This window comes from Hypanus sabinus, chromosome 6 (genome assembly GCF_030144855.1).
Source record: "Hypanus sabinus isolate sHypSab1 chromosome 6, sHypSab1.hap1, whole genome shotgun sequence".
NCBI lineage: Eukaryota > Metazoa > Chordata > Chondrichthyes > Myliobatiformes > Dasyatidae > Hypanus > Hypanus sabinus.
In genome coordinates, this window is record NC_082711.1 from 61,642,391 (window position 1) to 61,665,900 (window position 23,510).

The following is a 23,510-nucleotide window of genomic DNA, read 5'->3' on the forward strand; positions in this document are numbered from 1 at the left end:
GTATTGTGCTATAGGTTTTCTGTGTTTCTAAATAAGAGCCTTAAAATGGGAATTGCATGGGTTTTAGTACTTAACAGGCTATGTCTATATGCTCTTGTATCTCTGCAAATTATCAAATGCAAACCTAGTTCTTATTTGAAGGCATTGATTGATGCTGTTTCCACCTCCTTACGGGCACCAAAATCAGATCCTACTGACAGTTAAAATGTTATGGGAGTGCACTGCTAGGAGTCATCATTGTCTCAGTGAGCTGAATGGTTTCTTTCTGAACCATATTAAATCTATGTTGTGTTCCAAAACATAATGTTTATCATTCATTGCTCAAAGTTTGAGAGAAATTTTAGGGGACCGTAGTCTTTGTCACCTTTGCAAATTCCATATCAAACATCAATTAAACTTTTTAATACATTTCTCCGCTCCAGTGAAAATTGTCCCAGAATCTTTCTCCCCATATCTATAATTTCTTATCTGCCATCATGGTTTTATTAAAACAGCTATAGATGAGTGTGTCCCCACAAAATCATTCAGGGTTTACCCCAGTCATAAGCCCTAGACGAACAATGAAATCCAGAACTTGCTGAGAGCCAGATCAGATATATTCAAGTTTGGAGATCAAGAATGCTACAAGAGGTGCAGCTTTGATCTCCAGAAAACCATCTCTCAGTCAAAGTGGAATTTCCGGACTTAACTGGAATCAATCAGGGATGCTTGACGGCTGTGTCAGGGTTTGAATGTCATAGCCACTGAGAAAGCTAAATCGTGTGACATGGGGATCAGCAGAGCTTTGCTTTCAGATGAGCTCAATGTTCACTTTGACCTCCAGAACAAGGAGGAGCCATCGCACACCCCCATGGCTCCTGATGTTCCTTTTGTCTCAGTATCTTGAAGATGATGTGGGCTGCCTTCAAGAGAGTGAGTCCAAGGAAATTATCCGGTCTGGATGAAGTACCTGGCTGAGTACTGAAGACCTGTACCAATCAACTGGCTGGTGTATTTACGGGTATCTTCAACCTCTCACTGTGGCAGTGTGTGGTACCCACCGGCTTCAATTGTACTGGTGCCCAAGAAGAGCATGGTAACCTGTCTGTATGACTATCGCCCAGTGCACTTGCATCCATAGTGATGAAGTGTTTTGAGAGGCTGGTGTTGAAGCATATGAGCTCCGGTCTGAATGGTGAACCAAAGCAACAGGTCGACAGCAGATGCTCTTCACACATCTGGACAGCAAAGATGCATACATCAGGCTCTTTATTGATTACAACGTTGTATTTAACACCACCATCCCCTCAAAAAATAATCAGTAAACTCCAGTGACTGTGTGGCTAAGCAGAGCTTCAACACCAGAAGCAAGTTTGCTGACGACACCACTGCTGTGGGCCGTATCAAGGGTGGTGATGAATCAGCATACAGAAAAGAGATTGAAAATTTGCCAAAGGAGGAGTAATAACAATGACCTCCCACTCAATGCCAATAAGACTAAGGAACTGATTGTAGACTTCAGGAGAGGGAAACCAGAGGTCCATGAGCCAGTAATTGTAAGAGGTGCAGAGGGTCAGTCACTTTACATTCCTGGGTGTCACTATCTCAGCGGACCTGTCCTGGACCCAAACATATAAATATTATTGCAAAGAAAGCCCAACAATACCTCTACTTCCTCAGGAGTCTGAGGAGGTTCAGCAAGTCATCGAAAACCTTGGCAAGCTTCTATAGATGTGGAAAGCGTGCCAACTGGCTGCATTTCAGCCTGGTATGGGAACACCAGTGCCTTTGAGTAGAAAATCCTACAAAAGATAGTGGCTTTGGCCCAGTACATCACCCTGGTAAAACCCTGCCAATCATTGAACACATCTACATGAAACATTGCTGTAGAAGAACAGCATCAAACATTGGAGATCCTCACCAGCCAGGCCATACTGTTTACAGGTTGAAGGTATGGGTGCCTCAGGACTCGCACCACCAGGTTCAAGAACACTTACTACCCCTCAACCATCAGGCTATTGAACAAAAGGGGATAGCTACACTCATTCAAGGACTCTGTTACATTGTTATTTCATACTCCTTATTTATTGCTGTTTATTTATATCTGAATTTGCACAATTTGTTCACAGTTAACAGTTCCTGATGTTTACAGCTTACAACTACTATTCTATGGATTCGCTAAGCAAGAAAAAGAATCTTAGGGTTGTATGTAGTGACATGTATGTACTCTGTTAATAAAATTTACTTTGAACTTTGAATCATGTTAGTAAACTGTATACTGTGAATCTAGCATTTGCATGCAAAAGATGCTCAAAACTATTTAACTACTGTATACATTCTAAAATTCTGCAGATGCTGGAATGCACAAAATGCTGAAGGAACTCAGCAAGTTATGTAGTATTTATCGAGGAGAATAAACAGTTGATGTTTTGGACTGAGACCCTTCATCAGGACATAGCACAAATTGTCAACTGTGTTAAGACCTTTCATTAGTCCTGAATGGTCTTGGCCTGAAATGTCAACTGTGTTTATTCCCCTCCTCTGATGCTGCCTGAATTGCTGAGTTCCTACAATACTCTAACCACGTTTTACACACTGTAGCTTTGCTCTCTTCATGAGCACAGCCAACCCTGAATTTCACAACTTTTTACTCCACTTTCTTTCCTCTCATTAACTTCCCCACTAACTGATCAACTGGAGGATCTCTACAGTTTGTCTCCATGGCAACCTTGTCCTTGCCCCTTTCACAAGTATTGTGCATCTTTTCCCACCTTCTCTGTAATTTAAAATGACCAAGTTTTCTCTCTCTTCTACTGCTGATGGAGTAAACAAACATTAATCCTTTATTTCTTTCCACAGTGTATCTAACATTTCTTGATTTTATTTCAGAATCTGAATCAGATTTATTATCACTGACATATGACATGTTTCACAGCAGCAGTATAATGCTAAAACTTTCAAGTATTAAAATAAATTGCAAAAATATATCGTGCAATAAAAGGAATACTGAAGTAGAAGTGCTTAGAAATGCCATGCACTTTACTTCCATTATGGACAAGCCAAAAACACTTGACATTGAAGTCATTACATCTGACACTGTCTCTTAAAGTGAACGCAACAACTCAGTGATGCTGTTTGTGAATTATATAGAACAGTTTTTATTATAAACAGTATGTGTCAACTGTCACCCATTGCATTACCCAACACTTGTCCCCCCAGAATTAATCAAAACCGGCATTGTGAGTCTGTCTGAAGCTCATCTGAGCCATTCGTCTCAGGCCCTATGTGCCTTGGTTGGAGTAACAGCAGGTGCCATTGGCTCATCCAGGAGTGTACTGACACATCCATGGTAATGTCATAAAGCAGAGGGTATGGTACTGGAAGCATCCACTGGTGGGCTGGTTTAAGGTAATCTATAGAAGTAAATTCAGGATTACCTTTCCTATACAATAAAAGTCTTTTCACTCAGTTCCAAAATGCAGAATGGGCCATCATAAGGGGGCTTTAAGGGGGCGTTGATGTGAATCATGGCAGACAAAAATCATCGAGGTAGAACGTAGGTCAATTGGAAACCATGAGTGCTGTATATTATCATGGGAGGTTGGCATTGGTGTAAGAGAATTACATTTACTGTCCAACCAGGTGGTTGTGCCATTGGGAGTAAAATCACTTGTAGTGGCTGCCTGGGCACCAACTCAGCTGCAGAGGACTGCAGGTCTTCTTTTGGAGCCATTCTGAGCCCCAGCAAGACCCACAAGAGACAATCGTGTCAGCACTTGCCTGAAAGGGAGACCCTCGGAGCAGCCTTTAAGGAACATTGAAACTCCTCGTGCAGGCTATTGGACTGTGGGTGATACATCGTGGTGTGATGCAATTTAACACCAAGGTTCTGGGCCATTGCAGCTTAGAGGTCTGAGTGAATTGGGGGCCGCTGTCAGAAGAAATATCAGATGGGGTCTTAACTGAGCGACCCAGGTGCTGATTAACGCCCAAGTCATGTCCACAGATGTTGTCGACGCCAGAGGGGCAACCTCTGGCCACCTGGTGGTACAATCCATCATGGTAAGTAGATCATGAAACCACAGAGCAGGGAACAAACAAGGTCCACTCCACATTGACATGGTCAAACCTTTGCTTTGGGATTTTGAAATGTGCCGATGGTGCCTGAACATGACGGTTAATTTTCACTCACTGACACGCAACACAGGCTGCACTCCAGTCTTACACATCCTTCCTAAGGCCGTGCCACATAAACTTCAAAGCAACCAGATTCTGTGAGGCCTCCCCACCCGAATGTGAGAGGCCATATTTGTGCCTCCAGTTTGCAGACATTGGTTGAGACCTTCCAGTAACTGAAAATGATGGACGGCCAGATAGAGAATGAGAAGCTGGTGATGAAATGTACAGTACTTCCTCTCCAGGGTGGAGTTGCCGGCTGAAGAAGGCCAGTGCCTGCCACAGGCTTCTAACCAACTGTTCACCCACAGCATAGTCCAAGGTGTCATTAGAAATGGCTGTAAGTTCATTGGAGAGTGGGTGCAGCAATAGGGTTGCATTCAAAAGGGCTTGTTTGATGTTGTCAAATGCTCTGGTCTTGTCCACTGACCACTCAAGCATGCGATTAGAGGCTCTGCCTTTAAGGGGAGCATAAGTTCAGCAGCTTATGGAATGAAACGGTGGTAGAAATTCTGCATACCTAAAAACTCTTGCAGTGCTTTGGTAGTGTGGGGCAGTGGAAAGTCTGTAATAGTGGCGACTTTTGATGGGCAGGGGTGTCGCACCTTCAGCAGAGATGCAGTGGCCAAGAAAATCAGTAGTAGAGAACCCGAACTACCATTTAGCAGAGTTGATCATTAATTAGCCCATGTTGGCTCAAGTGCTTGAAAAGTGCAGAGATGTGTTAAGTGTTAGGTTTTGATGAGCTGGTGACTATTATGTTGCCCAGATAAACAAAAGAAAATCTATGTCTTTTAACACAAGGCCATTTGTTGCTGGATATCTGTGCTACATTTTCAGCCCAAACCACATGCACAGAAACTCAAATAGGCCAAATGGCATTATAACAGCAGGTTTGTGAATGTCCTTGGTACGCGTAAGCACCTGATGGTAGCTCCTGACACTTTTGAAAAAAATTTCCTTTCTGGCTAAATGTACTGAAAAGTCTTAAATACATGGGACTGGGTAATGATTGGGAGTGGAGGCCTCGTTGTGTGGACTGTAACCCCACCATTGGACTTGGGGACCATGTGCAGGGGTGAAGCCCATGGCTAATTGACCTGCATACAATGCCAAGCATTCCACATTGGCAAACTCAACCTTCACGCTGGCCAGCTTTACGGAGTCTAGTCTACGTGCATGGGCACAGACTGGCGAGCCAGTTATGGAAATGTGCTGCTTGACCCCAGCTTTGTGAGTATAGTGAGCTTGGTGAGGTTTGTGAATTCACCCAGCAAGTGAATGAATTCACATGTGCTGATGCATCTGTAGATAGTCATTATGGGACACTTAAGGCTGATTTATACTTACGCTAGTTGGTGGTGGGGTTTCTATGCCACTGTGTTGAGTTTCTTCGTGAGAGACATAGACGAGGAGATGCATTTCAAACATTTTTGCATGTCATCAGGTAGATTTGATGATTTGGTTCATCCATTTTGCATCAGTGTACAGTCATGGCAAAGAAGCAACCGGAAATGTTTAGGAGGAAATGCGATGCTACCAAGCGGACCAATCACAGCTGTTGTGGTCTGCGTCGCCGCGACGCGTGAGTTACTTTTATAGGGAGGTGCGTGTCACCCTACATCATAGCTATGGCGTAGGGTATGCAGTACCTATGGGATAGATGTGACACCGAAGTATAAATCAGGCTTTACTGGTGGTACAGGGTAATGACAACAACCCTTGGTGTCTACAAACTGGCAGTTCTTAAGATCTATTAAACAGTCCTTTGGTGTAAAGAAATCTGCTTCGAGCAGAGGTCTAGCAACCTTAGTGAGTCAAAGTCCTATGTGTAGTATTGTCCACTGACGCAGAGCATCATGTGTTGCATCCTGTAAGTCTGGATCCTACCACCATTGGCAGCCTCCAGTGAGAGCCCATCGCTCCCTGCCTTATAATCAATGGGCAGTACACTCATTTGAGCGTCTTTGTCGCACAGGAAGTATCACCCTTAAAAGGTATCGGTAATGAACAATAGATAACACTGACAGCTGGAACTCATTGTGTTTACAGACCTCTGATGTCCCGATTTGCTGGCACTGTCAAAGTTGCATGGCAGTTGGCACTTGGTGTTTGTGCTGAAGCATGGGTGGTAGAAACATAGACCTAGCGTTGTTTTGTTCAGACGCGCAGGTGTGAACCTGCTAGAGGCGCTGCTTGCTGACAGATCTTACTGAGACAGGGAACGGAGGAGGAACGATGCACCTCTGCCTGGCTGAGTGTAGACTATTGGCCATTTTAGCAAGCTCCCTATAGTCCTTCATGGGTGTATTAGTGAGGACTGTGCAAACTTGATCAGTCGTTTGTTGCATAAAGAGTTCTTTAAAAAGACAGCGAGAATGGTGATTGCCCAGGAGAGATAGCATGTAGTTAATTTGTTCTGATGACCTAGCATCACCTAGGCAAGGAAAGCAACTGTTAGGTGTGCTCAGATTCAGATGGTCTAAAGGTCTGTAGTAGGTGAGTTTTCAGAGTGACATATTAATCATGTACAGGCAGGTCTTCCAGTAGACTCACCACTCTGGCTGCAGTGGAACTACTTAGCAATGCTGCAACATAGTACAATTTGGTATTGTCCATGGTGATTTCTCCCAGCACGAACTGGTACCTGTGCAAACCACACAGTAGCATGCTGCTCCAAAACCTCCAATACCTTCACAGCGACTGCGTTGGTTGACGTGTTGTTGAATAACTCTGGAGTTGTCCAAAAGTATTGTAGTCACCAATGTAGGATTTTGTAAATGCAAAATGCGAGAGTTGTTTTATGTGGTTAATAAAAGCCGCAGCCCTTTACTTTCATTATGAACAACCCAAAGGCAGTCACCTTACACTGACATCATAATGTAAGACACCGTCTCTCAAAGTAAACACAATAACTCAATGATGGTGGTTGTGATTTATGTTGAAAGGTTTCTGTTGGAACAATATGCACCATTCAGAAATCTGATGGAGGGACCAAAGCTATTACTGAGTGGCTGAGTGTGGGTCTTCAGGCATGAGTGTGGAAAAGGCCATGTCTGGGGTGGTGAGAACCTTCAGAGATTGATGCCACCTTCTTGAGGTACTGCCTCTTGAAGAAGTCCTCAATAATAGGGCAGGTTGTGCCCATGATGGAGCTGGCTGAGTCTTGTGATCCTATTCATTGGATGCAACGAGTCAGAATGCTCTGCATCATACACATTTAGAAATTTGTAAAAGCCCTTGGAGACAAAGTGAATCCTCTAACACTCTTAATCAAGTAGAGCCACTGGCATGCCTCCTTCATGATTGCATCAATGTGTTGTGCCCAGTATAGACCCTCCAAAATGTTGATGCCCAGGAACTTTAAACTTCTCACTCTTTCCACCCTGACCCCTCAGTGCAGACAGCTGTGTGTTCTCTTAACTTTCCCATCCTGATGTCCACAGTCAGTTTCTTGGTCCTGCTGATGTTGGGTGTGAGGTTGTTGTTATGACTTCACTCAACCAGACAATCTATATCGCTCCGGTATGCCTCTTTATCGCCATCTGAGGTTCTCCCAATAACAGTGGTTGGTTCAGATTTCCAGTATCTGCTACATTTTTGATTTTTGTTGTTATTATTCTCCTAGGCTGTTTTTATTTCTACTTTGATGTGCCTTTATTCAAGTGATTACTAAGTTATATATCTGAAATACTGAGATTGGGACTTAAGCAAAACGAAGCACACTTTTTTTGAGCCAGCTGCATCTCTCCAAGCTGTTGCAGAAGAATGTCAGAAGTAGCATCTCTGCGAATAAACTTGGAAACTATTTGGGTGAATCCTGTTAACATAAAAGAAGATTGCTGCCGTTTCGCCGATTGCAGCCAGTTTACTGTCAGTCATCAGTAAAGTGTTGAATATGTTGATTGACAATGGATCTAAGTAGCATTTACATCCTCACCATTGCCCAAAATTTTATGCATTGATGAGTTAATTGTGGGGCTGCTGTTTTCCCTAGCTTGGTTGCCCAGATCCAGGGCTCACAGACTCAGAGGAAGGGAATTGATATTCAGGACTGACTTGAGAAGATATTTCTTCACCAAAGAATGATGAATCTTTGAAATTTTCTGCCTAAGTGTACCATGTAACTCAAGACACTGTGTGTGTTTAGGACTGAACTTGACACTGCTTTAGTTATTGGGGGATTTGACGGTTTGTGCAGGGAAGTGGCATAGAGGTTACAAGTATATTGGCCATGATTTTATGGTGTATGTATTGAGGCAAGGATGGTGGTATAGTGAATGAGCTGCAGCTGCTTCAGTTTCTTATCTTCTTAATACCGTACTCTGGAATACACCCGGAATCCTCAACTCCAGCACTCAACACAGCCTTGGACTGAAGTTCACCAGGAAATTAATCAAGAGGTGAGGTGTATCTCAGGGCAGTTTTTTGAGGGTGGCATCAGGGATCCCTTATAATACTAACAACTGAATTTCTCCCTTCATGTTTCACACAGTCCTAACTGGATGTTGAATATATTGAATAAGATGTGGATAAATACCAACATTTTTACAATGATTAAAAGTGATTTGATGTATGTGCAGACTAAAGTAATAGATAGAGAGGGTGGGAGGGGGTCTAACTAGAATGGTTGATCAGATTAGCTGCCTGGGGGAAGAAATTTTTAAGATGGTGTGGAGTTTTGTTTTAATAGCTCTATAGCGCTTTCCAGAAGGGAGCTATTAGAAAAGGCAGTCTGCTGGGTGGCTAATGTTCGCAATGATTTCCTGGCCTGTGTCTCTGTCTTGAATGCATACAAGTTCTGCAGTGATGGTAGACCGCAGCAATAATGTTTAATGTTGTCCTAACAGTTTGCTGTAGTATTGTATATTGTCAGAAGATGCTGCACCAAACCAGACAGGGATGGCTGATGTGAGGACGCTCTCGGAGACGGCAGTGTAGAATTCTACCAGTATGTTCTGGAGAAGTATACCCTTTGCCAAGCCTTTTTGTTAATGGAGGAGATATAATTCTTCCACATGAGGTTCTCTGAAATAATGATAGCCAGGAACCTGAACGTTGAAGTGGTGCTAACTATAGAGTTGTTGATGGTGAGTGGGTGGAAAGGAAACACATTCCTCCTGAAGCTGATAAACATCTTCACAGTTTTGAGGGCATTCAGCTCCAAGTAATTGTGATTGCACCAGAACACCAACTTACTTTTTGGTGGTATTTGGATTTGCTACCTCTGGTAATTAGTCAGCAACAGTGGTGTCATCCTCAAACTTTATTAGTTTAACTGATAAATCACTGGAAATACTCTATGAAAAAAATAGGAAAGGGGAGAGAGCACCAGGGCTGACTGCATAATCTCTCATACTGTCTCCTGTTAGAGAAAGAGTTTGTCATCGACTAAGCTCAAAGATGATGGGATTGAAGGATGAACTGAGATGAACAAGGAGAATCCTCACGTATGAATCCTGACATAATAAAATTAAGATGCATGTTCAGGGACCACTTTATCAGGAAAAGGGGGTACCTAATAAAGTGGCATCTGAGTATATGTTTATGGTCTTCAGCTGCTGTAGTCTATCTACTTCAGGATGTGTTGTGCATTCAGAAATGCTCTTCTGCACACCACTGTTGTAACATGTGGTATTTGAGTTACTGCCACCTTCCAGTCAGCTTGAATCAGTCTGGCCATTTCTCTTTCATTAACAAGGCATTTTTGTCCACAGAACTGTCGATAACTGGATTTTTTTTTCTTTTGTTTATCACACCATTCTCTGTAAACTCTAGAAACTGTTGTGTGTGAAAATCCCAGTAAATCAGCAGTTTCCGAAATACTCAAACCACCCCATCTGGCACCAACAATCATTTCATGATCAAAGTCACTTTTCTTCCCTTTCTCATGTTTGGTCTGAACAACAGCTGAACCTCTTAACCATATCTGTATACTTTTATGCCACATGATTGATAGACATTTGCATTGGTGTAAAGCTGTACCTAATAAGGTGGCCACAGAGTGTACATTTAGTGTGAATAAATGTGGTCCTGGTGCAGATGAGTGTTTCTGATCATTTTTCCACTTTAAGCAGTGTTTATTTACTCTGGTTCTTTGCTTCGCTCTTCGTCAACTTTTTGTTCATGCCGTTGGATTTCTTTATTGCCTTTCAAAAATTTCTAATTGCCTCTGTACACTTTAAAAAAACATTGGAGGGCAATACATGCTATATGGAGTCTACTAATTGCGAAGTTGTTTTCACTGTTTCAGCTTAATCACGGCTTTGTTGATCATCACTGTGTAGCTTTTCATCTGTTGAACAAACATGTTACGAGTTTATTACCTTGTTTGACTTTCAGATAAATTAATTTTGCTCTGTCTCTGACTGTCATTGCTTGCCATGCCCTGTAAAGACTGTTTCTCTAAAGTCAGCTTCAGGAACTTCAGCTTTGCATATTTAAACTTGGCAGTGATTAATAATTTAATTTTACTATGAAAGTTATCTGTGGAAGATCTTTGTTCTGACAGGAAGCATTGGTATTGCAGCATTATTGCACTGTAGAACTGGAATGACAAACATAGAGAGCCGTGGTTCCATTTATGCTGATAAGTAATATCAACTTCTAATAAATCCAGGTGTTGTGAGTGGATGGTGAATATTGGACAGGAGCTCCTCAGATATTTATAATGATCAAATTGCGTCTCAAGTTAATTTATCCACCTTCTTTCCAATATCTTTGCTGCTTAATTGAATAATTAGTTGTTCGAAGGCTTTCTATTTTCAGTGGACTAGGTGTCCATGGCCGTATGTGAACAGCAGTTATCGTTTTTCTAATGGTTGGTGGTAGGATATGGAATGGGATTGTGTTCCAAAATTTGCCTAGTTGTATTGCTTAAAGATTACCTACATTTGTCACATCGAAACATAGGAAATATATTGTTTTTTGTCAACACCCGGCAGAGTCCTGGGATTGTGCAGGGTGCAGCTCGTAAATGTCGCTACGCTTCTGGCCTCAACGTAGTCTGCCCACACTTTACAAGCCCTAACTACCTTCGGAATGCAGGAGGAAACTAGGGAATCCAGAAAAAACCCACATTGTGATGGGGAGAATGGATAAACTTACAGATGGCAGTGGGAATCAAACCCCAAATGGTGATCATAGATGCTGTAATGCTGTTGTGCTAACTCCATTTTTATGCTTGATTTTCTCCCCACGTCCTGTCGATCAAATGATTTTACTTGGGCAGGACCATTATTTGGAATTCAGCTTTGTAAAATATTTTCACAGTATTCTAGTAAGAAGTATAGCTTTGCATTACTTCTGTGGATTTGTAGTTAATTGTTCTAGCCATGTATTTCTGGAATTGATTTGCTTTGTACTTTAAATTTTCTCCGCAATCCATCAATTGATGAAAGCTTATTTTAAGCTTTTTTAGACTCATTTGCTGAGTACTCTAATGATAGACACTTAAGTGACTGATATCCATTTTATCAACTTATATAAATTTAATTTGTCATTTGACCCCACATTCTACAACTGATTTGTGTCCTTCAGTAAATTGTTAGCTAGATTACCTACTTGTACTCCTAGTGCTATTATTAATGTCATCAAATTTTCCACTTCTGCTTTGATTTTCCATAGTTTGGTCAGTAGATGGTTTGTGCCCATCAGACTACATTGCTTAATTTGCAGAGCAAATAACTACTGCCAAGAGTAACTACTTTGCATAATCTAATTTACTAATTTATAATCCTCAGACCACCCTATTTCAATATCTGTGATAATATCCTTTTGTATGATGTTTAAGTTTTGCAGGTAATATAATTATGCTTGTGTGGAAAAGAGCTGATAATATGAGGAGTATTGCTGCATGTTGAATGGGACTTTTCACATTCAAATGCTAACAGAAATGTAGGATATTGCTAGTAGATTTTTATTATACTGTTCTGGAATTTATCATTCACCTCATATCATTCAATATTATCATCCCTTTAAACCTATCAAATAAACTTCAAGACCTTGGCCTTAATACCTCCTTGTGCAATTGGATCTTCGATTTCCTCACTTGTAGACCCTAGTCAGTTCAGATTGGTGATAATATTTCCTGCACGATTTCCATTATCGTAGGTTCACTGCAAGACTGTGTGCTTAGCCCCTGTTCTACATGTCTTATACTTGTGATTGCATGGCTAAGCACAGCACTGATGCCATATTCAAGTTTGCTGATGGCAACACTGAATTAGAATGTATCAAAGGTGGAGACGAATCAGCATATAGAAGGGAGATTGAAAATCTGGCTGTGCAGTGCTACACCAAACCCTTACTCAATGTCAGCGAGACTAAGGAGCTGAATATTGATTTCAGGTGGATCTATGAGATCTATGAGCCACTCCTCACTGGAAGATCAGAGGTGGAGAGGGTCAGCAACAATAAATTCCTCAGTGTTATCAATTCAGAGTAGCTGTACTGGGCCCTGCACTCAAGTGTCATTATGAAGAAGCACAAAGTGCGTCTACTTCCTTCAGAGTTTGTGAAGATTTGGCATTTAAAACTTTAACAAACTTTTATAGATTTGTGACAGAGAATATATTGACTGGCTATATCACTGCGTGGTATGGAAATACCAAAGCCCTTGACCGGGAAATACTACAAAAAGTAGTGGATATGGCCCAGTCCATCATGGGAACATCCCTCCCCACCATATGGAGCATTGTCGCAGGAAAACAGCATCTATTATCAGACACCCCCCATTACCCACACTATTGAAGGAGTGCAGCATAGGTTCACGAGGTCAATTCCTGGGATGGTGGGACTGTCATATGTTGAAAGATTGGAGTGACTGGGCTTGCATACACTGGAATTTAGAAGGATGAGAGGGGATCTGATTGAAACATATAAGATTATTAAGGGATTGGACACGCTATTGGCAGGAAACATGTTCCTGATGTTGGGGGAGTCCAGAACCAGAGGCCACAGTTTAAGAATAAGGGGTAGGCCATTTCGAACGAAGTACAGGAAAACTTTTTCACCCAGAGAGTTGTGGATTGTGGAATGCTCTGCCTCAGAAGGCAGTGGAAGCCAATTTTCTGGTTGCTTTCAAGAAGGAGTTAGATAGAGTTCTTAAAGATAGCGGAGTCAAGGGATATGGGGAGAAGGCAGGAACGGGGTACTGATTGTGGATGATCAGCCATGATCAAATTGAATGGCGGTGCTGGCTCAAAGGGCCGAATGGCCTACTCCTGCACCTGTTGTCTGTTGTTATGCGCTCTTCTCGCTGTTGCCATCAGGAAGAAGGTACAGGAGCTTCAGGACCCACATCACCAGATTCAAGAACAGTTATTACCCCTCAGCCATCAGGCTCTTGAAACAGAGGGGATACTTCACTCACCTTCACAAAATGTTCCTTCAACCTATAGATTCACTTTCAATGACTCCTCACTTCATGTTCTCATATTTATTGCTTATTCATTAATTATTATTATTATTTCTTTTTGTATTTGCACAGTTTTGTTGTCGTTTGTACACTGGTTGAATAACCAATTGGCGTGTTCTTTCATTGATTCTATTAGGTTTTTGAATTTATTCAGTATGCCCACAAGAAAATAAATTTCATGGTTGTATATGGTGACATAGATGTACTTCAATAATAAATATACTTTGAACTTTGAATCATTCTGTAGTAATAGAAAATATTTTCAATACATATTTTAATGTTTCCATATGATGGAGATATTAACTGCAGTATATGAAGGTTAACAACAGCAGAAAGTTACACTTTCCTGATAGTTCAGAAAATAATTTGTCTGGTTAAGAAAAACATTAATTTCTGAAACTTTAAGATATCAATCAATTGTGTTGTTCTGTTTTTCTCTTTAGCCAACAAGCCCCAAATTTGGAAAAGCTGACTCCTATGAAAAATTGGAAAAACTTGGTGAAGGGTCCTATGCAACAGTATATAAAGGAAAAAGCAAGTAAGTGTTCTGGCATAATTTCATTGTTAGCATTTGTTTGCTTAGATACCCTTCCTTTTAAAATTTTATTTGTCTTCATAATTTTAATCCATTAAGACAACCAGCAAATAGTGGGTGAAGACTATTAAGAAGAAACTTTTTGTTGAGGACCACGAGGAAATCTGCAGATGTTGGAAATTCAAACAACACACACAAAATGCTGGTGGAACGCAGCAGGCCAGGCAGCATCTATAGAGAGAAGCACTGACGATGTTTCGGGCTGAGACCCTTCGTCAGGACTAACCGAAAGGAAAGATAGTAAAAGATTTGAAAGTAGTGGGGGGAGGGGGAAATGCGAAATGATAGGAGAAGACCGGAGGGGGTGGGATGAAGCTAAGAGCTGGAAAGGTGTTTGGCAAAAGTGATACAGAGCTGGAGAAGGGAAAGGATCATGGGACGGGAGGCCTCAGGAGAAAGAAGGGGGTGGGGGAGAAACACCAGAGGGAGATGGAGAACAGGCAAACAACTAAATATGTCAGGGATGGGGCATTTTGTATATTGGTGAAGTGCTCCCAGTGTGGCTTTTTAAATATTGGTGAATGGTATACTGCGTCCGGTGCTCCCAGTGTGGCCTTTTATATATTGGTGAACGCATGCTGAGCTCGTTGACTTCATTAACTTTGCCTCCAACTTTCACCCAACCCTCAAATTTACCTTGTCCATTTCTGACACTTCCCTCCCCTTTCTTGATCTTTCTGTCTCCATCTCTGGTGACGGCCTATCTACTGATATCTACTATAAGCCTACAGACTCTCACAGCTACCTGGATAATTCCTCTTCCCACCCTGCCTCTTGCAAAAAGGCTATCCCCTTCTTACAATTCCTCCGTCTCCGCCACATCTGCTCTTAGGATGAGGCTTTTCATTCCAGGACGAAGGAGATGTCTTCCTTTTTTAAACAAAGGGGCTCCCCTTTGACCACCATCAACTCTGCTCACAAACGCATCTCTCTCATTTCCCGCACATCTGCCCTCACCCCATCCACCTGCCACCCCACTCAGGATAGGGTTCCCCTTGTCCTTACCTATCACCCCACCAGCCTCCAGGTCCAATGTATAATTCTCCGTAACTTCTGCAACCTCCAACGGGATCTCACTACCAAACACATTTTTCCCTCCCCCCCCCTTTCTGCTTTTCGCAGGGATTGCTCCCTATGCGACTCCCTCGTCCACTCATCCCCCCCATCCCTTCCCACCGATCTCCCTCCTGGCACTTATCCTTGTAAATGGAACAAGTGCTACACCTGCCCTTACACTTCCTCCCTCACCACCATTCAGGGCCCCAGACAGTCCTTCCAGGTGATGCGACACTTCACCTGTGAGTCGGCTGGTGTGGTATACGGCGTCCGGTGTTCCCAGTGTGGCCTTTTATATATTGGTGAGACCCGACGCAGACTGGGAGACCGTTTCGCTGAACACCTATGCTCGGTCCACCAGAGAAAGCAGGATCTCCCAGTGGCCACACATTTTAATTCCACATCCCATTCCCATTCTGATATGTCTATCCATGGCCTCCTCTATTGTCAAAATGAATCCAAACTCAGGTTGGAGGAACCGGCTGGGTAGCTTCCAAGCTGATGGCATGAACATTGACTTCTCTAACTTACGTTAATGCCCCTCCTCCCCTTCTTACCCCATCCCTGATATACTTAGTTGTTTGCCTGTTCTCCATCTCCCTCTGGTGTTCCCCCCACTTTCTCCTGAGGCCTCCCGTCCCATGATCCTTTCCCTTCTCCAGTTCTGTATCACTTTCACCAATCACCTTTCCAGCTCTTAGCTTCATCCCACCACCTCCGGTCTTCTATCATTTCGCATTTCCCCCTCCTCCCACTACTTTCAAATCTCTTACTATCTTTCCCTTCGGTTAGTCCTGACGAAGGGTCTCGGCCCGAAACGTCGACAGCGCTTCTCCCTATAGATGCTGCCTGGCCTGCTGCGTTCCACCAGCATTTTGTGTGTGTTGTTTTTATTGAGGATGTTGGTTTTGAGATATTGACTGAAAGGGCTTTTAAATATTAGTGTTGTGTCAAGAGTAATATTAAATTTCAATGAAATATAAAGCTTGTTAGGAAGTATTTATATGATATGTAGCTATATTAGAAACAACAAGTGAGTAAATTGGTTAAACTGGAACAGAAATGGAAATCTTGGAAGTCTGAAGTGATCACAAAAATTTATCATGCTACAAAGCCGAATTTTTCTTTTCAAAATGTTATCTCTAATTAATGGTTTCTTTAGAATTGATATTATTTTACCTATGTTCATGGAGGTCACAAAAATATTATATTATAAATAAATATTAAAAATAATAAAAATATTATAAATAAGCACAATGATTTTGAAGTTTTTTCTTACTGTACCAACATTAATAAAGTTGCTTGTCTTTTGATTTGTCTCAATGTACAATGCTCAAACCAGTAAAATATATGGTCCAACCTAGAGATCAACTAAGTGTTTTAGTCAATGGAAAATGCACATCAATGTTTAACTTTTGGGAGCAGAATTAATTTTCTGGATGAAGGATTGAGACGTTGTACAATTCATTGAGGGATTTTTGTATGACAAGTATGTAATGCAGTGGGCTGTAACAATGCAGTTTTCCTCTCAGGTTTTGTATGCAGAAATGCATAATAGTGATAAAAGTAGAAGTGAATAATTCTTGAGTCTTTCCATGTAGCATTAAAATAAAATGCAAATTGAGCAGAATTAGTTTGTAGATAACATTAATGTATTTTGTAAAGGAATATGATCAAAATTGAAATTAAATGAAAAAAATTCTTATGGTATAAATATATTGGAGAAAAGGAATTGAAGCCAGTGGATGACAGATGGTGAAATGTCTCTAAATGTATTGGATAGGTACAAGTACTCAAAACTTCAACTTTAATTGTCATTCAACCAAACATATGTGTACAGCTAAATGAAACATTACATGCAGTCACACACAGCACATGTAGTTACAATAACACATACAATCACAAAAAAAATAGCACAAATCCTTCAGTGGTATCGCTTGGAGATTGATGACATAGAGGATGTTGTCCTGGAGCCATGCTCCTGCAAGAACATGTTTGCAGCAATTCCTCATCTCGCATTTTTTCAGAAGATGGAGGTAACCTAGCTTGTCTTCCAGGGAGGAAAGGCTGGGGACTGCAAGGGTCAGACTCAACCCAGCTCAGATTCCAACGTGGCCACCGTGTCTCTGTCTTCTTCCACGCTGCCTGTAGCACTTCCTTCCCTGGAGGGTTGCAACAGGTGTTGCTGTGGCATGAGGACCTGTTCTGTACAACAACCAAGGCCACACAGATTCCCTGCTGTCGTCTCTCCCATAAACCAATGAATTGAACTTGCAGCATTTGTATATCAATGTCCAACAGGGTTTTGTAATCACAGGAAAAATGTTGAAGTCACATTTTTTGCACCATTTTTTGATCCGCTGTGACTGAGAATGTTGCCATGTTACAGGAGGTCAAAAAGCATGGCCAAAGTATAAAAGGAAGGATTGAAACATTAAGAAAAGAATCCTCAACCATATAATAAAGTTTAAATACTGATGTATGCCTTTTGGATCTCTTTCCTCTATTGAAATTGATGGTAGAGAACTTCCTAAGTCATGCCTAATCATGGCAAAGAATTTTGATAGGGTCACAAAGTCAGTGCTGGAGATTTACTGCAAATTTGTGTTGAAGCTCATTTGTGGAATCACCATTAACCAGTTGCCAACAATTTTGGGATTTGCACAATCAGAGACGTACATGTGGAAATCTTGAAATTGTTGCCACAAGGGTAAACTCAAATGCAAACATTGTGAGGGACTATTAAAATGTACTCGCACAGGTCTAAATATCTCCCCAAAACCCCAGGGGCTGGGTTTGGTGTGAGTGTAGATGGATCCAGCCCTGAGCATCAGGAAAGGTAAATTGATTCCAAGCAATTTGTTTATTGATCATTACACAATGTCTCTCTGGTGCTTCCCACTCCCTCCCTGCTCCCTTCTCCTTTTCCCAACCATGATGTCCCACTCCCTGCCCCCTTTCCACTCTCATTGTCCCATAGAATCCCATATCAGAATCAGGTTTATCATCACATATGTCATGAAACTTGTTTTTTTTTGGCGCAGCAATACAGTGTAATACATAAAATTATAGTACTGCGCGAAAGTATTAGGCACCCTAGGTGCCTGAGAGTGCAGAAGAGTTTTGCATAGTACTGTACCTACCTGATTACTTCACACCATAAATCCTCTTGAGTACTCATGTACGCCTCCACACTCTTTGTATTCACCAGTGACTGGTATTGCTGCAGTTCAGAGTCAAAATCTGGTTTATCACTGACATATGTTGTGAAACTTGTTGTTTTGTGGCAGCAGTAAAAGTAAAACTACCAACAATTTGCAATTAATAAATAGCGCAAAAGCAGAATAGCAAGGTGGTGTACACGGGTTTATCGACTGTTCAGAAATCTGATGGTAGAGAAGTAGAGGTTGTTGTATGTCTGCTCTATGTGCTTTGTGCTGTGTATGACTTTTGGTACAGTGTTTTGCATCTTGGCCCCAGAGGAACACTTTTGTTTAGTGGCATTCATGTTGAATAATAATTCAACATGAACTTGAAATTAAAAAATGAATATGAGTCTTCAGGCTACTGCAACACACACAAAATGCTGCAGGAACTCACAGTATCACTTGATCAATGGTACTGTTGAGAAGAGGGCATGTCCCAGACGATGAGGATCCTTAATGATGGATGCCAACTTTTTGAGGCAATGCCTCTTGAAGATGTCCTCGATAGTAGGGAGGTTTGTTTCAACACTTCAGGATTCTCTCCCAACTCTTTCATTTTGTCCTGTCCTTCAATAACTTTAAGATGCTCTTTCAATCTCTTTTTTAAAATTTCATTAAACACCCCTACTGATCTACAGTGTATCTCTTTCATTAATGTTTGTGAAAATTCATGGGATAGTTTTCTATGCTGAAGGAACAATATAACAAAATTAGTTGTTAAAAAATTGTTAAAGCAGTAAATTAATATTTATAAAGTGCCACTCTCATTTAGCAGATATTAATTTTCTCATATTCTGCTGTATTTGATTATATTTTTGTTAAACAAGCCTAATCAATTTTCCAGCCACATCATCCATTTAATTGTGACTCATCCTTGGAACTGCCAGCCAAATTTATGGAATGAGTTGAACTCATCTGTAAATGGCCATTACCATGATTCACGCCAGTGATGATCAATTTTCAGTTGCATAATGCTGAGGAAAATTACTATGTGATGGGACTTCGGCATTAGTAATCTTGTGTACTTCATCTGGTGGTTGTTTTTCCAGTTTGATGTTTGTTGAATTTACTTAGCTCAGAATTATTGAAATCACTAGTAACTCTGCAGTCCAAATCAGCAAACTCCAGTCTGGGGATTCAGGTTTTAACCATTGAGTTTCAAACTGCAATTATCGCATGAGCTCCAAAATGGAGAGATTCATTTTTATTTACAGTGGTTTCACTTCTATTTATACTGTTACCTCAGTGCCTGAGCCCTGGTATGGAAATGCCAAATACCCAGAACAGAAAAGCCAACAGAAGTAGGGTCATAGTTCTCTCCATCATTAGGCACACCTACAAGGAGCATTGCCACAAATAAACTGTATCCATCATCAAGGATCTCCACCATCCTAGGAAGGACATACAGGAGCCTTGGGTCCCTTACCACCAGGTTCATTCTTTAACCATCAGGTTCCTGAACCAACGTGGATAACTTCACTCGCCTCAACACTGACCTGACCAAGCAGAAACTATGGACTCACTTACAAGGACTCTAACAGTCATCTTCTCAGTATTACTATTTTTTGTTGTTATTATTTATTTTGCATTTGCAGAAGTTGTCTTCTTTTGCATTTTGGTTGCTTTCAGTGTTTATGTGTAGTTTTACATTGATTTTACTGTATTTCTTTATTCTACTGTGTATTCCTGCAAGAAAATGAATCTCGGTAGTATTTAGTGACTGTTACGCCCCAGTTTCTCTTTGGGAGTTTTACGTCATCTTCAAAGTGTTGTAGTGCATCTTGTGCTTTTTCCTTTTCCTGTTCAACTTTCAATGTTTCCACTTCCATCTGCTTACTCTGGACATTCTGTTCCTTTGATTCTTCAAAGGCTTTAATGTATTCAGACTTCAGATTGTCAAAAGCCACATGATACCTGCTACTTTCATCTTCAGTCTTCTCAAGTCTGGCTCTTTCCAACTCCAACTGAGCTAGCAACCTGTTCTTCTCTTGATGCAAAAAGCTGCCTTGTGAATCCAAGGAAGAGATTTGCATTCTAAGAGTAAGCAGTCCTTCTGAGACAGTCCGCTCTTTTTCTACAGCATCTGCAAGCTGAGCTCGACCACCGGCTAGTCTATTAGACAAGTCCTTTTCCAGTTTTTCCCAGTTTGCTGACTGTGCCACAAGGGTGGCCTGTAGATTTTCAGTCTCTTGTAGTAGTGCAGATGTAACACTTTGGCTTATCTCCTGCTTTTGAAGTCTCTGCTGAAGTTCACTAATCTCTTGACGCAGATAGTCTACCTTCCTGGCTTGCTGTTGTTCAGCCTGTTGGAGGTCCAACCTGAGATCTGCCACTTGAAATGTTAGCACCTCTTGTTGCAGCCTTGCCTCTTCCTGGGCTCGCTCCAGAACCACAAAGTGGTTCCTTGGTTTTAATCTCATGATGCAGAGCAACTTCCTGAGCTTCACTGTTTTTAGCTGCATTTACCCTACGTACCTCTGCAAGCTCCTCATTCTGGGGTCGATCCAAGGCTGTAGCTCCCACCTCTGGCCATGGCAGCACTTTCCCACCAGCTAGGACATTGCCCAGGATTAGGGTAACCCCTCTGCCCAGTAGAGAGGGCTTTACCCCGATTGTGATGGACCCGCTCACTAGGTCTGACTGTAGATGGATCATGTATAGTGGAACTTTTAAACACCCCGTCTCAATTCCCTGCACTCAGACATGTGACCCACAAAACATGTCCTCAGAAAAATCTAGTGCATCAGAGCAGATAAAAGACTGTGTTGTGCCAGTATTGGGCAGTGTGTTCACTGAGACATGTTTATCTGGCTTACCAGACATGGAAATGAGCCCGTGAAATAAGAAAGGCATATAGTTAAGATCAGGCTTGGATTGTACTATCAGCTGAAGCTCGAAGAAAACCGCGGACAGTTAAAATCAGGTCCACACTTTGAGTCTGGTCCGACTGCTGCTGGTTACGCCTCAGGCTCCTGTAGTTCATGGTTAAACGACCTGACCTGTGACAACAAAAACAGTTGTGCTCTTGCTGAGAATGAGGTGAAGTAGGAAGAGGCGATTTCTCATCGTGAGCCTTAGCGGCATTGACCCGTTTCTCACTGCTCTGAGCTACTGCACGGTGAGACACAAACACATTCAGGGCTAAATTCATCCGCTAACACAGCAACTTGAGACAAAGAATGTACTTTCTGTTCATTCAGGTGCAGGACAATATGCTCAGGTAAGCAGTCCTCCAAAAGAATCAGCTCCTGAAGAAAAGCAAAATCCTTCACCTTATTTGACATGCATGGTTTATCAAACAGATGGCCCTTCTCCCTTGCAAACTCAACAGAGGTCTGAGTTGTGATCTTTCTACAATTCCTAAAGCACTGTCTAGATGTCTCAGGCACCAGCTTGTATGCACACAAGACAGCAGCTTTAACAGTCTCATAATTGAGTCTGTCAGACTAGTGACAGCAGAGCATGCTTCCTGCGCTTTCCTCACAAACCTGCTTGGGTCATCAGAATGATGCTGATATGCGCTCCAAAGCAATGAATCCGCCTCACTCTTGTGAAAGGGTGGCACTAATTTGATGTGCTTACCCATATCAAACCCAGTCTCTGGGATCACTGGGTCACAATTCACAGTGGGTGAGGAAGGAGTGGACCATGTAACTGGAGCTGCAGCAATTCTCATTGCTTCAAACTCCAGCTGCCGCAGTTTGATCTCACTCTCAGCCTCTATCACCAATCTTCGAACCTCCAGCTGCCAATTCAGCTCAGCTTGCAGCAAATGCCTTCTCCCCTCTGAGACAAGCTGCAGCCATGCCAGGTACACCCTCAAACGAGGGTCACACGTACTGGCCAACTAACCTTCACCCTCGGACACAGTGGACACATAAGGTGGCAATGTGACTTTGGCCCCAGCTTCAGCCTCCACCTCCTCTACCGCTTGCCCCTCAGACTTCTCACATGTGGATACCTCTCCCAATCAGGTGTCTGCTCACCAAGCACAAGAGCACCAACCTCCATCAGACCTGCAAACACAGCATGCTTAATGACCTTTTTCAGGGCTTGTTTCACCACAGGAGTACTAAAATTCAGTGCCAGGGCCAGCAAGTCATATTTATGGCACTTGTGTAATTACTCTACTGTTGGATCACTCAAAAATACTTGCACACTAACCTGGTCCATATCCACACTGAGAGACTTTCATCCAAACGGCAGTGATGAGTGACACCAAGCAATCCAGCCAGTGTGCTTTAAGAGTACTCTCCTGTCTCCGACTACCTAACCAACAAACACCAACTAAATCCGAGCCGCTCTTCAAGGGCTTGCTGTTCTTGGGGGCAGCTCTGAGCACTCAATTCTGAGACAAAATGACTGACAATGTACCCCCACTGGGGTTTCAATTCCCACCCAGAATTACCCTCTAAAACAAAAAAAAAAGAAAATAACAAACTAGTAGGAGTTAACACAGCCCAGCTGGAAAACATTAACTTAACTGGGGAACACTCAATAATGCAGTGATCACTCATAAAAGAAAAATAAAACTTAAACTCACCCTTTGCAAAAGAAATGGACTCAAATGGGAGTATCCCGGATGAGCCCCCAATTTATGTTACAACTCCCTGTCAGCTCTTGTCTAGGGGTGTCAGGGAAGCAACATAAAAACAAGTCTACCTTCAGTGTGGTGCATTGTCTGTGATGAGTAAAGGACAAAGCAGACACAGGTGGTTTTATTTGCAGTATATTTACTGTATTTACACGCATTTACAGAAATGATCCAGAGCAACCAAATCCAAGGGAGTAATCCAAAAGTCGAAATCCACAATGTGAAAACCCAGCTCAGAACACAAAGACAACAAATTTGTTAATATGGAAGCTAGCACAATTCTTTAATGGTCGATTTTCCCCAGCCGCTCGCTCTCTCCCTCTTCCCGGTCGCTGGCTTTTTAAAATTCCACTCTCCAAATCCCGATTGGAGCAATCATGACAAGGGGGCAGGTCCAGCAGCGATCTGAATGAAGATTGACAGCAGCTCAGTACACCTGAAACCAGGGTAACTGGAAGAAGAGAGGGAGCAGAAAGCAAAAACATG

The 23,510-nt window shown here is 42.0% G+C and overlaps 1 protein-coding gene across 4 annotated transcripts in view; it reads left to right on the forward strand.

Moving 5' to 3' along the window:
* cdk14 (cyclin dependent kinase 14) overlaps positions 1 to 23,510 on the forward strand; it is a 599,160-nt gene that overhangs the window by 175,427 nt on the left and 400,223 nt on the right. For all 4 annotated transcript variants that reach the window (XM_059972264.1, XM_059972266.1, XM_059972267.1 and 1 more), the window contains one exon: positions 14,017 to 14,111. In XM_059972264.1, coding sequence (XP_059828247.1) covers positions 14,017 to 14,111 — 95 coding nt within the window. The remainder of the gene's footprint in view (positions 1 to 14,016; positions 14,112 to 23,510) is intronic.